The sequence below is a fragment of the Alligator mississippiensis genome, chromosome 4 (assembly GCF_030867095.1).
Source record: "Alligator mississippiensis isolate rAllMis1 chromosome 4, rAllMis1, whole genome shotgun sequence".
Lineage (NCBI taxonomy): Eukaryota > Metazoa > Chordata > Crocodylia > Alligatoridae > Alligator > Alligator mississippiensis.
In genome coordinates this window covers 77024129-77043000 of record NC_081827.1, presented here as the reverse complement: position 1 = coordinate 77043000, position 18872 = coordinate 77024129, and the positions used below count along the sequence as shown (strand labels likewise).

Genomic DNA, 18872 nt, shown 5'->3' with positions numbered 1-18872 from the left:
GAGGCCAGCCTGGCACTTGGGCAGAACAAACCAGTGCTGCCCAAGGCTAGAGCAGCCCTGCACGATGCTGTTTGGAATGGCGGCAATCACTCTCTACATTAAGTCTCGGGGTCTGGCACCGACATTCAATAAAGTACTCTACGAGAAAGCACTTCAGGTTAGTATGCATCTATCCAGGGTTAACTTAGAGTGGGATCCATCATTTTTAAAATGTTATATCTGCTGTGAACATCTGTTCTGTTACAGCTGTAAAGTGCTTTCTACGTGTTTAAAGCACATTAAGTGTACCATCTGTGTGTAGCCCTAGTCCCGTAGTTCAGCCATTCACCTAGAAAACAGAGGAGTTTCTCTTTTCTGAACAGCACTGTTTTTTTTGTTTTCTAAATAGCACTTTTCTGTTCAAGTGCCCAATCCATTTTAGGCACATGGATCTGTTACATACCAGGTGAGTAGTGTACCCACTGGGGCATGATCTCTCTCTCTCAATAAAACATTTCCCTTGGAAAGTTACACTAAATTGATACACTGACATGAAAAGAGTCAATGTAGCCAAATCTACATTTTTTTTTAATGAAAAAATGTTTAGCTGAAAATTCCCTACTAGATCTAGTAGGCAAGGTGTACAAACTTTGCTGCCAAGTTAAAAACTCTGATAAATGTTAATCTTAGTGAGAGCAGGGGCTGGCCAACAATTTTGCAGTGGCATGAAAGACCTCATCCTGAAAGCTGTGATCTTTTCTAAGGTAGAAAGGCTTCTATATTTCCTGAAATTTCAAAAGATAGACTACTTACAAACAATTCTGGTGATTTAAGCAACATGTATAGTTACACTTTAGAAAAGGCACCTGTTTTATTTTAAATAAGTATGGTAAATCTTCCCAATCTACTCACCGCACATACATAGTACTAGTTATTTTCTTGCAGTGGGAAAACAGTAATTTGGGATACAAAATGCTCCAAATGTCCATAACATTATTTAACTGTTTAATACCTATATTCACACTGTTACCAAGCTCTCTGCCTTTCTACATCCCCAAGAACTTGTGACTTTCCTTCTTGAACTTGCAGGAGACAAAAAGTTGAAGTGGTCAAACAGTTGTACACTTCATGGATGAATCAGATGGCCTGGTCACCCCCTCACAGCCTCAAGATGTGAAGAAAAGAAACCCACCTCTAAAGATAAGTGAGGAAATAGTTGGAGAAGTTATTATAGCCTGAGAGGAAGCTCGTCCCATGCTAAATGCATGAAATTGGGATTTGTTAAGCCCTATGGACTTCCTGAGTGACTCAAAGTAAATTTTAGGCCTCATTGTGCCTTGGTAACTCATCTATAAAATTGCAGCAAAAATACCCCTCACCACACAGCATACATACATTACAGATTGTTCAGCATTCAGATTATTGTAAATGCCAAACATTGATTCAAGTGATGGGGGGCATTTAAATACTTAGCACAACCTAATTTCCCTTTTGTATGGAACCAAGGACATACTGGCCAGGGACAGAAATGACACATAAACCAGTATAAGTGATCAGAAACTGGTTTAAATCTGTAACACCACAGAAGTTCAGTGTACATAAACTGCTTTCTAAATGGCTGAAACTAGTTTAAGATAAACCTGGACAGATGTAGTATCAGACTGAACTGATTTAGGTTAAAGTGGTTTATTGAACTTCTGTCCCAGATCCCCTCCAGATTCAAGTTAACTTTCAGTCCTCCAGCATCCTGGGATGCTTTGCACCTCCTCCACAAACCCCACTCCCCACAGAGTGGGCAAGCTAGCTTTGGCTCAAGCTGTCTGCTCCAGCAGTGCAGGGAGGCATGCTTTAGCGTTGCCACCACTCCTCTTCCCCCCCCCCCCCCTGCTTCTAGCCTACATCTCTGCAGGCAGGTGGCTGCATTTCTGAAATCAAGTGTGAATATCTGTCAACTTGTTTAATCGGTTCAGTCTACGCAGCTTAGACTAACCTGGGCTTTTTGACTGTCTGTACTCGGCCATTGGGAACATTTAGTGATAGGAAACCTTAAGCACTGTTGCTGTGATATAGAGCGAGAGAGCTGTACGCTACAGCAGGCAGCATGAAGGCACAGTGATAGCCTAACTTTCAAAACATCTGTGGTTTGTCTTCAAAAAGAATGATCTGATAAAAATTCTGAGAGTGAACACAGTGGTGTGTTTTGTTGTTCATTAACAGATTTCGTGGTAAGGGAGTAATCCAAGGCACAGCTAAGAAGATGAAAATGATCAAACTGGTAATCTAATTCTTTCCAAGCAGTATGCAGGAATATAGATGGCTGGCTTAACTAAATACTATTGAGGTTTGGCAAAGTTGCTCATATTTTATACTGCATCTTTCATAGCCCTTTTTATTCATAGCTTATTTAGAGAATTTCCTTAAAATTTAGCAAAGATGGTAAGAAGAAGATATGGTGAAATACTTAAAGTGACACAAGTCTTTTCATTGACAAACTGCTTAAGATTTTTCAATTTTTTTTTTTTAGCCAGTAGTTCATTATCTGCTTTCAGCTAATAGCCATTGCACCCTTCAACCATGTCTCAAGGAAGGATTTTATATGATTAAAAAAAAAATTCACATTATTTGCAAAGAACAGAACACTGCATTACAAACTCATCTCTATCTGCAAAATTTCACATAGTACAAACCATTCTTGCCCCCAGCCATATTAAAATTGCAGCTGAAAAATAAAAGGGAAATCCTATACAGATTTTTGTCTGCCTCATTTAAACAACTCCATGCACCATACATTAAAAGATAAAAATGGTTCAGTACTGAACATTTTTCTCCACCTTTTTTTTGTCTTTTTTCTCCTAGTAGTTTTTCCTCCTGTGATATTATCAGGCAATTCTATCTGAATATGGTATATACTGGACTGTGCAGATTACCTAACTAATGACATGCAGACTTCTTGCCATTGTAAAACCTCCATTCTTGCAAGTGGGAATTTCAAGTGACAGACCAAAGCTGGTTGCTATCAATTTTGCAAAAAGTGCATCTGCCAGATTGCCAAGATTCATTTCAGAGACAAAAAATTGATTAATATTCTAATTTGTTATCTGTCATTATTGGTCACACTACATTATTTTGTTCCATAAGTGATAAACTTTACCAAAAATACTCCAAAACAAAACAAAGTAGGCCCATCAAGCCTCTTTGTTTGTAAAATATAATCCGTGCCCAAATATTTTGTAAATTTGCTTGGGTTGCCAATTTGCAACAGTTTTAGCCCATGCATATTTAAAAACCTGTATTAAGAAAATAAAAATAATTTTTACTTTGCATTTTACAAAAAGTGCCAAAATAATGTTTTTTGATGCTATCTGAATTTTTATACTGAAAGGATGTGTTCATTATTATATGTAATATCACTTTAGAAATAGTTCTAATAGTTGTTTAGTTCACTGTTTTTAACGTGAATGTGCAAAGTACTAAAATGAAGTGAACAGGCGTGGTCCCTCATACTATAATCTAAAAATAATAGTAATATCCCAGCTCTTATATGATACTTAACTACTTTAAACATTTTCAAGTATTGAAAAATTAAGCCCTCAAGTTTGTATCAGTATTTTCCAGTGCACACTCCTGTATATGCATGAAGTTACACAGACTTTTTTCTATGAAAGTCTACTCAGGAACAGAAATCTATGTTAGTGGATCTAAGTATTAGCTTTATTGAAAGGAAAATCACTGCTTTTCTAGAAGACTGATGGTACATCAGAGGTTAAGCACAGACATTCAGGAAGGTTATGGGGAGGTTAGGTCTTGTTAAAAATGGTCACCTGATATAACTTAGTTCACCTGGGTGTGGACCCTTATACACTTAGCAATATTACTTATGGAGGGATTTAAATGTGAACTGTACAGAAGTTCAGGAAGGTTAGAGTGGTCAAATCTAAGTTAAATGCACCTCCAAGGCAGTCTAACTTAGACTGGGCCCAGCAAGACCCATTTATCTGAACCTCTGTACAGTTTCCAGTGTAGGCCTGGGCTGGAATAGCTCAAACACTGGCCCCAGGCCTGGGGCTGCACTTTTCCTACCACTCACCAACACCAGGCAATTGTTAGCCACCCACCACTTGCCCCTCCCTGAGATGGAACCCCCTCAACCCCATGAAACCCCCTATCCCATAAGCACTTCCAGTGCCAGGAGCTGACTGAAATAAAATGGGGTGGGGGGAGAAGTGTGGGGGATGGTCAAGGGGGGGTTGTTCATGGGGGTGGGAGTTTGGGAGCCTAAAAATAGCCCATGGCCTTGGGGAGAGGGAGATACCCCCCCACCCCCTGTGGATCCTACTAGTCCCTCTGATCCTGCCAAACCCTCCTGGACCCCACCAACCCCCCACGGACCATGCTAGCCCCTCCGATCCCTCCAAGCCCCCCGCAGACCCTGCTTGTGCCCCCCAATACTGCAAAACCCTCCCCATACCCACCCTAACCCCTCCCAATCCCCACCCTCCAACCTGTGGACCCTGCTAACCCCACTGACCCTTCCCCTCTAAACCCCACTGCAGATATTGTTTACCTCATGCAGACCCAACTTGCCCCCTGGTCCTTTCAGTGTGCCTTCCACAGATCCCACTTGCCTCTCTGACCTTTCCAAGCCCCTATTAGCCCCTATCATGACTTACTTTACATTGAGTGGCCATTTTTAACTTGATCTAACCTCTCCCTAATCTCACTGAATGTCTGTATGTACCCAGAGTGACTATCACTATAGAAGGCCAACTCCAACTTTATCTACATTTTAAAATCTCTTGGAGCTCTAAAGTTCTCAGCATTGTCTCACCACTTTGAAAGACCTCAGATAAATTCTCCCCTTAGGTAAACCTATGCAAGCAGGTTTGTGCTAAATGTTTGACACAAAATAATGCTGGTAAGAAACTGCTCTTATTCCTGGGGCTTGAATTTAGGTCACTATCCCATGATTCCAATAAAGAAAAAAATTTGTGGAGGCAACAGCTTCAAGATGAAGCTTCATTACTTTATGAAAAGCATAGTTGGATAGGATAGGGGCAGCAATATCAATGTATTATATGTGTATTCAAGTATTTAGTAATTCTACGAAGGGGTTGAAAAAACCCCCAATCTTTGTATGGGAGGTGTCTGGAAATCTCTGCTTCAAGGCTTCTGCCAGGCACCTGTAGGGACCAAGGAGAACTTCTCTTTATGAATATGTTACTGATCTTTAGATTTTTTTGACCTTCCTTTGAAGACCCTGACCACTGCTAGGGGTGGAAGTTTGAATGCAGTGCACTAGTGTACCTACCAATCCTTATAAATTATGAATTACTTTAGATTAAATGAATTCTATGATTTGGGATCAGGAAGGACCTTTTCCCCCAGGCAGTTGGGTAAGGGTTTTGGGGTGGTTGTTTTTTTGCCTTCCTCTGTAGTGTGGGACTTCTTTTAGGGTTTTCTGAGCACAATTTAACCTAATTAATTTTCCTGGCAGCACAGGAACAGTCTCTCCTACTCTTTGTGCGTGGCACACTCTAGGGCTTTATTAATAGCTGCCTTCTAGCTGTGGCGTATGAAAAGGATCACAGTAGATGTCTTTATAGACATTTTGAAAAGGGCCAGTGCAAGGGACTGGAGTCAAAGGCTCAGGAGGAAGAGGGCAGTCTGGTTCTATGTTTGTATTTAACTTTGCATTGTTGACCTTTTTGACCAGCAACAAGAATCTATAAAGAACAGAACCACAGTTTCTGTAGCAAGTGGAGACTAGATTCAAATCCCTTCAGTATTTGTCACCATCATCCCAGCAACAATTAATCTGATGGCAATTATTTTAAAAAGGGTGTGGACACATAAACAAGTATATTGGTTTTAAATTATACCAGTTATAGCAGGTCATGTTGGAACCTGGAACCATTTTGTCTAGCTGTTCTTATCCTAGAGTAAGTGTAATTAAACTACTGTAATTTTATACCTGTTACATTCAGATTTCAAGTCACAGTGTTTTAGCTCTGCTTACAAAGGTATAGGAATGGACAGAAGGAATTAATTGCCTTGGTTTATTGATGTGTGTTACAAAGCTAAAATCTTCCACCCCTAGCTTTAAGAGGGTTTATTACTACATCTATCCATAGCCAAAATGGAATTAACATTTCTAGTTTTTCCCGTTCTGAGCTTTGTTAGGCTGCACCACGTGGAGTTAAAGAATATAAATTATTAGGATTAAATACCTGCCTAAAAATAGCTTTAGAAACTGAAAATAAAATGAATCATGTGACAGCAATCCTAACACACTAGCTTGATATCAGCTTGCTATCTAGATAAACTGCAGAAATATATTCTACAACATAGCCAGTATGTTGGCAGTAGCTTTCTACCACTGGGATTTCAAGCAAAAGGTATTTTACTTACGTGGAATTTTGTTGAGTTCATTCATAAACTTCTTTAAATTTGAAAATGTATCTTCTTTTCCACCCGTACCTCCAGGACTGGCTGATTCGGTGCCATTATTTGGAAGTGGAGTTGCGATGGTGGTGGCTGGCGGTGCTGCCAGGGCCTCATGATGACTTTCGCTCACCATTTTATTCCCCAGAGAAACTGCTTTTGGAAAAATAGTGACAAAAGAAAATATTTAAATGGTTAAAGTGGATCAACAACACACTAGAAAGGCAGTGCATCAACTGATGTATCTGCTTAATAGGTAAATATCACATCATTAGCATATTGCTGCATGTAGGTTCATTCAATATTTATTAGGCCACAGGGAAAAGTTATTTTATTAGGATGCTTAGGATTTTTCTCCAATACTTTCAAGTTTAGGACTGTGGAATTTGCTAGATGACTCAAAATTACTATAAATCCATCATATAGTTTTAGCTTTTGCCCTTCAAGTTTGAAAGTGTAAGTAAGTAAACTAGGTAATAACAGTCCCATCTGTACAAACACCATACTCTATTTACCCAGTTATTTGTGTGCCCATGCTGGGGGAGAAAGAGAGGTCATAGATAATATATTTAGATAAAATAAATCAGGGTGTGAGAAGAATATAATAAAAAAACCTCCAATCATTCCAGCAAAAACAATAACCTATTGTTGTTCCCCGTTTGAGTAGAGTTGTACATTAAACAGCAATTGGTTTGTATCCATTCTTGATCCTCATTTATTGAAGGCAATTTTCCTTCCAGTCATTTCCTGTGACATTTGCTACAGACAATATTCTATTAAATTATTTACTTGTCTCATTGGTGTATTAATGAAGTTACCACATCTGTGGGGTAGTTAACTGCAGCCAGATTGAAGCACCCACAATATTAACAGAAATATACTCCTACCTTAACATAATTTTAAATTTAATGGTTGCTTTATGGGCATTTTGCAAAACCATTTTTGTGAGTTACAGTATATAGAAAAGGTTTGGGGATGGTGAGGGATGATGGGTGGGGAGGAAGGGAGACTCATATAGTGCAATTTCAGTGCCACCTGAGGGTTGGTTGAAATGTCTGAGTTGGTTTTAAACACACTGTTCTGATGTTCTACTGTGGCCTAAATATCATTGATTTGAATAATCATTCTTCATTTTTTATTTCAGAAAACCAGAGGGAAAAGGGATTTGAGAGATAACAATCATTCATTATTGCTCTGAGTGTACAATTGCTCTCACAGTCCCAGAAGTAACTTGGCCTTCAGCCTTCCACAAAGAAATTTAAACAACTATCAAATGAAAATTAGTCGCATCAAAATAACAGGGGCAAAAGGCTTTGGAGTATACAGAAAATTAATTAATCAAGAGCCAGTCTTTCTTACTTTGTGTAAGCCTTCCCACAGAGATGAACGAGTCTCTTCAAGTCACTAAGGCAATAAGGACTGCCTTTCTATTTCTTTAAACCAGGGCTGTCCAACTGGAGGCCCATGGCCACATCTGGCTCCCAAGGGAGTCCCCTGGTTCCCAGTTCAGGTGCCCTTCCCCACATTGCTCTCCTGTTGCTGCCACTGGAGCCTCTGGGCTCCCCCTCCCTTCTCTTGCTTCTGCTTCCTGCTTTTGCCCGGGGCGGGGTAGGGAGGAGGGAGGAAGGCATGGCCTGCAGGACAGAGGGAGCCCACAGACAATGTGTGGAGTTGGGGAGATAGGGGGACTCAGGGACCCCACACAGTGCAGGTGGTCTAGTGCAGTGTAGCAGCATGATGGGGGCACCATACAGTGCAACACAGTGCAGTGTGGGTGAGAGAGATTCCACTGAAATCAGCAAGACTACTCATATGCAAGCATAAACACCTCCCAGAACTGAGACTGTAATCTAGCACCTCCGTTCTATTTAAAGGTTGAAAACAAGGCCTAATGATGCTTGCCTTGCTCTGTGGAACCCATATTGGGGTGATGCAGTAGCAATCTTCCTGAAACATGTCTATGTAGAGCTGGGTTCTGTCCTGCTCCTTGCTTTTGTATTTTGTTTTTGCCCTTTTTGTCACTGCTCTGTGCAGCCTCAAGCCTCATATAAAATGATGGTGATGGTGACACAGAAGGCATATATGATGTAACTCCATCTAGTATTTCATTTGCTCATGCTATTTGTAAATAATTGCATTTACTTACTGCCTACAATGGTGCAATAGCAGATCAATATCCAAAGCACACTGAAGTCCATGGAAAGATTCCTGTTGATTTCAATGGGCTCTGTATTAGTTCCTACTTCTGTAAAGGTCTTACCAGTGTACCAAAATCTCATTAGGCAAAGTATGGTTTGCAGACCTTGGACACTGCTCACTAATATGTCAGTTAATGCAGATTAGTAGAACCTATTTCCATGTATTATGGGGAAGGCCAAATACTATAAATCAAAATATTAAGAGGCATTAGCTGTATATTTTAGTGTTATTGTATATTATATAGCATTCTGTCAATGGACATCAGTTAAATCAGAAACAGAGCCATAAGATAGATCTTAATTAAATAAAAATTACATTGCTTAATTGTAATATATTGCTTCATTATTTCAGGCCTGGCAGTTCACTACTTTGTTTTGTAATGGAAGACACAATTTGCAGCACTGACTATCAGCTAATTAAATATTAAGGCAAATGTTGTCATTTATTTGCTTCCAATTTTGCAATTGCATTCTGAAAATGTATTGGGAAAGCAAATTTGAAAGCTTACATATTTTTAAAGAAGGGAAAAATAATGAAACAAGCAGATTCCTCTAATCTCCAGGAACAAACCTCTGTAGTCTCCTAGTACTGTTCGAGGTCATCTGAATCTAATGAGGCATACACAAATGCTCTGAGACTTTGCAAGAGAGTATTCAGCCTTTATGTGCCAAAAACACCATTCTGATATTTTTAAATGCGTGAAGGAAAAAGAAAAATCTACCCACCCTCTTATCCCACAGAAACCTCTCATCAATAAACACCAAGCTTCTGAACACTACTCCCCACTGCACACACGGCTTTTGTTATCATAATACTGCAGTATCCCATCATAATGATACGAATATGGCAGAAGTATTTAGATTGTGAAGTATCTGATAATTTAATTGATTTAAGATAGTTTAGTTAACAAAATAAAGGTAGCTTTAGTATTATAATGTATTTTAGGAAGGTGACTACTAAAATAATATCTTTGTTTATTAAGTGACATCCTTGAATACAAACACAAAATAAAACCTACATCTAGATTGTAAAGGAATAAAAAGTCAGAAAATTCAATTAAGATTTATATATAAACCTTAATTGTACAATGACATATATACTTGCCAAGTGATTATCAAAAGTGTGTGATTTTGTGAAAAAGTAGAGAATAATCCTTAGCATACCAATTCCTTCTGTATAGCACAGTCCACAGATTAATGCTGCATTTACTAATATTTATAACTTAAATGCAAAACAACAGCACAGAAAGCAATAGTTCTATACAGAAATTTGTCAGTTTGGGAAAATAATTCTGGGATAAATCATCATCTAAATTACTGAGGAAGCTGAAGTTTAGGACTCCCTCCCTCACTCTGCTGGAATGATTCCTGTAGCGAATGGATTCCATTACTGTCAACTCAGGTTCTTCCTAAGTGCCCTCTGGGGAAAAGGCAGAGTCACGCCTTTTTAGAGCAGGTATGACACTGTTAACATTTTAGTATTTGAACAGTCTCCAGAACACACAGACCTGCAGATCTTAGGGATTTGCTAGAAGGAACAGTTTTTCTTAAATGGCCGCCTGCCTCTATCCAGTTCCCTCTGTGCTCCAGGCATCAATGTGCTGGCACCAATCTCAATGCTTGGAGCTTTGGGAAACTTTGGGGTGGAATGAAAATGGGGAAGCCATCTATAGACAGAATAGATTTAACTCATAGAGAAGCTTCTGGAGAATAAGAGAAGATGGGACATATGACAAAGGCAGCTCCTTCTTTTATATATACCCCTGAACACCTAAGCAAGAGTTGGTAGTCAGCCATGAGGCAGCCAAGCCTATTAGAATCCTTTTAGCCTGTTGTAACTTGTTCTTGAAGAGAAATTTAAATCACGTGTAAAGGCACTCCTGATAATTAGACAAAACCTATATTGTCCTTTCCAGAAGCCTTAGTTAGAGATGTGAGAAATGCTCACAATTAACCCCAAGAACTTGCCAGTTTCAAGTTTCAATATGAGAACAAAAGTGGAGCACCCAGTGGAGTGTTGTCCTACTGAAAACAAAAGTAGAGTCCTGCTAACAACAATTTGACACTAATACTTTAGGTGTTCAGGAGACCAGGCCTACTACAATTTTGTTTGCTCTTTTACAGTGAGCCTGACCTCAGATAGCAGATACGGTAAATGTCTAATGGAGCAGCTTGGCCACATGGCTATACCTTATTGAGAGACTTTAAGGGCTTGTACAGACACTCAGTTTCTGAGAATGTACAGATGTTCAGGCTTTTTCTCCCAAGGAAAATATGGGTATTCTGGGAGAAAAATAATCTGGGAACAACCAGGGTTAAATCACTCCCAAAAGAGTTTCTCCTGGGAAAGCAAGTGTCTATATATACTGTGGCTTCTCTCATAAGAGAAAAATGGTCCTTCAGCATCCTTCCCATCTCCCAGGGAAACAGTGTGTCACTCGCTAGACTCTGCTGCTCCAGAAGGGAGCAGAACATGCTGCCTTCATAATCCCTACATTGTGCTACAGGGAAACACAGGCTGACCATGGGCAGTCTGGGCCAGCTAGTCAGGGTAGCCCTATGCACTGCTCCATTCTGTCACCAGGCAGACTAAGGGAGTCTTCAGAGCATGCTGAGATGTGTACATAGCCCCCACCCCTCCTTGGCTGCACAGTGTTAGCACTTCAAGCTCTCCACTCTTCAAGGCCTCAATATTCAAATAGCTGTACCTGTGGCTGTGGGTAAGTTTTTCTAACAGGAGAACAAACCTGGGAGAATTCTCCTGGATTATTGGAATGTGTATGCAACCTGCCTCTTATTAAATGTGGTCAGTGTTACCGAAGCTTGAGATCTCTGGCCATTTCAAAACACTGCAATATGGACTAACTTATATATTCATCACGTGCACCTACACGTGCTGTTTAATGTGTAGTAAACTATTGTAGTGAGCATTAAAGCATGACATAAAATTGTGACATAATGCAAATGAGCAGTAAAATAGTCTACTGTTCATTAAGCATCACTAAAAAAGCATGCAAATGAACTACTGCATATTAGTACAGCCTAATGCATATTAATGCATGCGTAGACATGTCCAGTGTCATCAAAAAGTAATACTGATATAAGAGAGTAAGGAGAACAAACTATGAAGTATCAGCTTTATTTATTTATTGCTCTCCTACAAATAGACCGGAATACCCCCCCTCCCCCCACCAATACTTTTATAGCAATTTTAAGTCAATGTTTTTTTCTGTGGGCAGTTAAAACCCACCTGAGAAATAACTATGAATCTTTCTTCAATAACTATGCTAAAACTACAATAAAAAACCCCTTTGATACTTCAATATAATGAAATGTTGAATATTTGCTTCTAGGTTATAAATGGTACTTGTGCTACAGCTTATCCATTAAGTACCTCAAACATGTTCAGCACAGTAATTACATTCAGCTTGGAACAAAGTTACAGAACATGTTCTATGAAAAAACCAAAACCTTAAGCTAAAACTAAGAATTTGGTAAATAAAAATTTCTTCAGTCGCTTTATCCATACTATACCAAGAGACACACAAAATTATTTACCCTTAGTAACAGTATGACCATGGTAAGCATGTTCTGGTACTGGGAAAGTTTTCATATGACACTGAAAATTTACCCATTTAAATTAGAACGTTTCTAATGAAATAAATTTATCATTAAGAAAATGGGAACATTAGCAGTATGTCTAAAGGTATCAGCAAAAAGTGATCTCTTCCCAGGCTTAAATATTCTGGTGTTAATAATACATTTCTAACTCATTCATCTCCCCATTAATGAAATGTCCTATTTTCCTAGCTTCAGTCACTGGCATTTATTTAAAAAGACAAGGTCAAAAAAGAGCTTTTCTTGGCTTTTTGCAAAGATAGGTTTGTAACTGGTTTTGGAAGAATAGAAGGGTTATGGTAAAAATATCATATCAAAACAGCTTTTCCAAGACCACTAAAAAGACTTCAAATACAATCTTTATTCAGTAATGTTTTCAAGAAGGTATGGTAAAGAGTAAAAAATATTTTGCAAAAAAGGCCATACACAAAGAATCTTGGTGCTGGAATTCAAGTTTCTGTGCTGCCCCCAGTGTTCAGGAAATGCATATTTGTATTACATGCCTCTATACCTTTTCATTAAGATGAGACCTTTTCCAGCTGCTCTTTAAATTATTATTTTTTTCTGATGTTTATCAGTCATACCTTATTGAGAACTTCATTGAGTCCACTAGTTGGGGAAATATCAAGCTGAGAATTGAACCTAGACTTTCAGCTGTATAAACTCATCAAGTGATCAGCTACTGCTGGCACAGGGAACAACTCTAAGCTATGAAGTTACTATGTTGGTACTCGAAACACTTTCATAGAGCTGCAGCACTACATTAAAACTGTCATTGCTCCCTCGTCAGTCGAGACACAAAACTAGAAAGCCTCTCAGAAAGCAGCTGGCACTACTAAGTCTTGTTGGCACTCCAGAACACTAGGACTGCCATGTTTCACTGGGTTGGCAGATGATACATGTAAATATCACATTCTGGTTCAAAAAGATTGTGAACCCGCTTCCAAAGTATCTGGCGCTTCTAGACTGACACAGTATTTATACTAAGTCATAAGTGGCATACAGAATACGGAAACATCTATTCATATTCAGAAACATTACTAGAGAGCAGATCTTACCCATGATTCTGCATCCATGTTCCCACATAAATTTAGGTGAACAGAGCTTGGTCCCCTCTTTAATTTTCAGAGCAAGCAGCAATAAGTATAAACAGAATCATCATCCTGAAAAAAACCCTAAATTACAGGATTTCCAGCACAGTTTTTGGAGCCTGAAGATCTATATATTGAATAAAATTCAGAAAATCATCCAAACTGGGTACTCTTTTTAAGCTGCATCTGAACATTTAAGGACAGGAATTACACATAAACCGGTATAAGTGATTGGAAACCGGTTCAAATCTGTAACACAACAGAAGTTCAGTGTGCATAAACCACTTTCAAAATGTCCAAAACCAGTTTAAGATAAACTTGGATGGATGTAGTATCAGACTTAACTGATTTAGGTTAAATCAGTTTATTGAACTTCTATCCCAGATCCTTTCCAGATTCAAGTTAACTCACAGTGTCCCAGTATCCCAGGATGCTTTGTACTTTCCCTACAAAACTCTCAATGACAAAGTTGGCAGGTTAGCCTTGGCCCAAGCTATCTGCTCCAGCAGAGCAGGGAGGGATTTTCCATTGCCCCCTAGCTTCTGGCCTGGGCCACTACAGGCATGTGGCTGCATTTCTAGAATCAGGTCAAAAGTCCGTTCACTTGCTTATTGTATCAATCTATGCAGCTTAGATTAACCGTTGAAGATTGAACTGATTCAACCTTGGACTTTTTGACTGTCTGTACACAGCCTTGGTGATTTAATACACAATATTCCACAGCTCTATTGAATAATTCATGCATATTTAACTGACATAATCCTTTTAATAAAACAATTTTTATTCCTGGCACATTCTTTGAAATTAACCACATAAGAGTATGGAAGACACTGTCACTGGGCAGTATTTTAGTAGAAAACTTGGAAAAGATAACTGGGGATATCTATTGGGAATGGTACATACTCACTGAATGACACTCTATGTTTCCTCTTTAAATTTCCTGATCTTTGAATTAACAAAAGAGAACCTACTCATTTACTAACCCAGGTAGCCATGAAATGTTTCACACTATAATGTCTGTGCTAGAGAAGGTTTGGGCAAGACTTTCAAAGGCCCTCAATCTGACCAGCTGTACCAGCTGAACAGTTCATGTGCAGTTCACTATAGGCACAGTTCACAGCACTAAGGTGACCAGGACAGGATATTCATAAGAGCTGCTCACAACTGACTAACTCTGCTTCTGCTGTAGTTACCAATCAGACTCCCATTAATTTCAGTGAAAACAGAGTTAGGCCAAGACAGGGTAGGATTTTAGGAATATCAGCTCTAATTACTTGATTAAATTTGCAACAGTCTCTTTATACAAAAAGGGGATGTGACAGCTATTGGAGGCAGATAGGTGTAAGACAAATGTAAGAATCTCAAACAGAAGTACGGAGTGAAGGAAAGATACTATCATACTCAAATCTGCTGTAAAGATCCACAAACAAAGGCCCATTACTTGGGCTGTGCACTGAGGCATACGTTCATTACAGATATTCTTATCAATCATCTCTTTCTTTTTATTAAAGAGACAAGGTTGTGTCTCTAGATGTTGACACTGTTGTCATGTATCAGCAGTGATAATATTGCTAAGCCTACCAAAATAGCTTAATGCATATAATTTCACCCCACCATCTTCTGCTATTAATAGCCAATGCTACGGTAAAATGACTTAGATCCTTGCTCTTAACCAGAGTTACAAATAGGAATAAAGGAGAGAAAGAAGTTGCAGTAATTTCCTCCCACATGATCGTTCTGTCATCTTTCACACTTGCATCTTGTTTCCTGAAGCTTTAAACTGCATTTGTACTCCCCAGATATTTATTTCCAATAGACTTCTTTTATAGTGCAGCATAAGACAAAAGAACTCATATAAAAATTAATGTTCAACTGCATTTAGGCATGAAATTTTAATACAGTCCAGAGAGAATTCTTGTTGTTTCAAAATAATTTTGGTGTAATTCTATAAATAATGAAACCCTTTATATATCAATAAATCCTTGTTGTATGTATTGCATAAAATCAATTTATATTCACATATTTGGCTAGTGTCGAATCAACTAGTAATATGCCGTAGAGATTAGCTATGAAGTGGTAAAATTCATAGGAACGATACAACACAAATTGTAAAATTAATGACAGAGAAAAACTATTAACATGCTTGTTTTGGTATCTGTTGGTCACAGTTCTGAGTTTACTTTTTCCCCTTTGAATATTCTGCTTATTGATATTTTTTTACTTGTCCCAATTTTCTCACTAACCATGGTACAGTATTAGTAAAATTAAAATCACGGGTATGAGGTATGATGTATAGCCTGAAGTACAAAAAAAAAGGGAACTGAAAAGCACAATTTAGTGCTACCTCACAGTTTAGCCAAACTTTAGGAACTAGGTCGTGAAATAATTAGCACTTTAAGGTGTGACTCCATTTTGACAAGTTGACTATATAAAAATGGCACCTTCTTTCTGAAAAGATCTGCTCCCTATATATATTCAGAGTCATATATGCTGACTTTACTAAGGTATTTGGACTTTTTTTCATGCCAGTTATAGCTGCAGTGCCAAAAAACAAAGAGTGTGGGCCAGAGTTTCTTCCTGTGCATCAAAAGTCTTACTTACTGAATGTCAAAGGCTGGCCAGTTATCCATGAGAGCCTTTTGCAGAAAGTACAAGTGATTTCTAATGACAGTTCAAATATTAGGTTTGCACACGTGAAAAAAAGGGCATACAATTTGGCCTGCATTACTGGTAATAGGTGGAGGAAGGAAATAAGTTAGGTAATGTTTCAGATCTTATGAGTTTGTGTGGTAGCATTTAGAAAAACATCCTTTTGGATGTTTAAATTATACTGTTGGTATTTGGTATTAGATCATCAGCATTTGTCACCCGGGCATTAGAATGGAAAAATACTTGAGTTGGACACAATCATGCAGATCAGTCTAAAAGCTTTGTGCATGATAAAGGGCTCAAATGAAGTATTCAAAGGTGTATGATAAATGCCATTTATAAAGCAGCTCTGCAGTTTGTTGCATGAATATTAAATATATATATGTAAAAGATGTATTAAGTTACATGTATAAATCTTTCACATGTCAATCATTTTACTACTCTAGAAGGGTGAGAAATAAATCTAGATGACCTGGCAAATATTGTCTCTTTCAATCCTCTATAAAGTGAACAGGCTGCTACAGATGTTTTTTCCACAATAATTTTCTTATAAAAGGTACTGTGGTAATGTTTAATGAATTGTTATGGTAGCAAAATTAGTAGGGAGGTTAGTGGTCTTTGATGTTATACAACCTAAATTAATTCATGGGTTGATACTGAGGTTTTCTAGAACATTTTGGCCATACCTACTGAAATCAGGAGCAGCCATTGCACAACCATGAATGCAAGTTGACTGATGGCGGCAGCCTCTATAATTGCTGCCAAACTGTAATTTTTGTTTCATGAATGTCACTTTTCCAAGAAATGATAAAAATCAGAAAGCATCTGCATTTACTTTTGATTTTTAAGTTTAGAAACAGTCAAGCATTGTCCAGAGTTAATCATAGTTATTACATTCTTAGGGCAATCTTACCAGCACACACAAAAAGAAGTGGTAGCGATTGGAACTAATTGTTTCGTAATTGACTGATACTTTCCCCGCCTGTTGTGACTGGAATGCCTGTCAGCCAGTAGCTTTCCACACACAATGGGAGGGAAAATTATCAATTGATCATGGGGCAATTAATTCCTAATTTGTAACGTTTTTCTGCTGAATATAAAAACAATCTTATTTATGATTGAAAGAACTAGACTCTCTATGGTATATTGGACAATGATCTTTATAAATGGTCCATCTAAGTCGCATTTACATTTCGAATTATTTAAAACAATGATTGATTATCCTAAATTGGCATAGTTTATAAAACAATATCAGGATAATTATTTTTTGTTGTTATTTCTATGGATCCACAGGGCATTCAAAACAAGGATATTGTTCAAATAAATTTACCATCTAACATAAACATATGATGCCACACCTGAAAACAGCAGCTGCAAGAGAATAAGTAGTAACAAAACAAAGGGGAGAAAAAAACCATTTGCGTCAGACTATGTAGTGATTTTAGCTATATAAATTTAGGGCATGTGCACACATTTGTGGGACCCAATCTATGATTATGCTGCTTACTTTAAGATTGGGTCCCCACTAGTGCATATGTTCACCAGTGCTGGGAGCTATGCCGGGAAAGTGATCCAAGTAGGTCAGTGTGGGGGGGAAAGGCAGGCGGGATCAGAGAAGGAGAGGAAATTGGATCTAGCGGGGAATTTGGCAGGTCTGTGGTAGGGGATTGTCCATCCAGGGGTAGGGGCAGAGGGCTAAAAAAATAGTCTGACTTGGGGAGGGGGATAGGAAAAATGCAGCCCCAGAGTTTGGTGTGAGTGGACTTGCTGCCTTATAATGCTGCAAGTGGACTGGCTGCTTTGTAGTGCTGCTGTGCTGCACACTGAGCTCATCCCAGCCAGTTTCTGCCATATGTAACGCCAGCTCTGGGAATGGCACTGCAAGTGGCACTCACTCCAGCTGGCCTGGGACTTATAAAACACAGTGCTCATGGGTGCCATGTGCAGCACTGCTCCTGAAGTGGTTGGAGTAGGCGCCATGCACAGTGCAGTCTTGGCATGAAGTGCCTGTTCCAGCTGATCCAGGATCCACATTGCAGTGCAGTCCTGGAGTGGTGGGAGCCGGTGCCACATGCATGGGTGTCAAGCCCTACTCGCGGGGCTGTTCCACTGCTCACTGTGCCCTGTGTGGGTCTGCTCAGAACCAGAGGCAGAACCGGAGGCCAGATGGTGTGGCTCTGTGGGCTGAATCCAGTTTGAAGGCAATATGTTTGACACTCCTGACCTAGATCACCCCTGATGGGCTTGTTAAACTTGTTTTTTAAACAAAAAACAAAGAAAAAAAACCTTCTGGTGGAGAAAGTCTATAACATTTCTAGGTTACCATTTCTACTGTAAGAGCCGGAAAGATCTCTTCTGCAAATCAAACTTATTTCTTCTCAACCTTCCTCCAGTGGCCACAGAGAACAAGTCCCATACTCTGAGCTACCTTTACACACAATTACTTTTAATTTTTGCTCTGTCCATTTTGGCTGCTTCAATGAATCTGGACTCTGGACTGAAAACAAATGATAGTGCTAACAACACCTGTTGGTTCTTGGTTCCTGTATGCTGACTACACAAGTAGTTGCTAAAGAAACCACAGAGCTCCCCAGAGGCAAAGATTATACCTACATTATAAAAAGAGAGGAAAGAAGGATTCCACACGACTGATGAAATTGTTTGCTTTGTGTTTCAATAAAAGTAATAAATAAGTTGCCATTCTTTCAAAGGTGTAAGAGATGAAGAGGTAGAGATGAGAGAGAAAGCATATGGATGCATTGTTCTGTAGCAAGAGTATTTGAAGAGCCACAAAAGTCTCTTTGAAAGAGAGAAGATGTATTGTAGTTTGTGAAAGGAACAATCTTTAGTTTCAGGTTGCATCTAGTTTCAAGGGCCAAGGCCTTGATGGAAACAG

At 38.9% G+C, this 18872-nt stretch overlaps 1 protein-coding gene across 18 annotated transcripts in view; it reads right to left on the bottom strand.

Annotated features, from left to right (window-relative positions):
- SYT1 (synaptotagmin 1) overlaps positions 1-18872 on the bottom strand; it is a 672911-nt gene that overhangs the window by 185888 nt on the left and 468151 nt on the right. For 12 of the 18 annotated variants that reach the window (XM_059726116.1, XM_059726117.1, XM_019493983.2 and 9 more), the window contains one exon: positions 6388-6576. In XM_059726116.1, coding sequence (XP_059582099.1) covers positions 6388-6556 — 169 coding nt within the window. In that variant the 5' untranslated portion in view covers positions 6557-6576. The remainder of the gene's footprint in view (positions 1-6387; positions 6577-18872) is intronic. The other 6 variants (XM_019493968.1, XM_019493962.1, XM_019493979.1 and 3 more) reach the window with 1 other exon arrangement.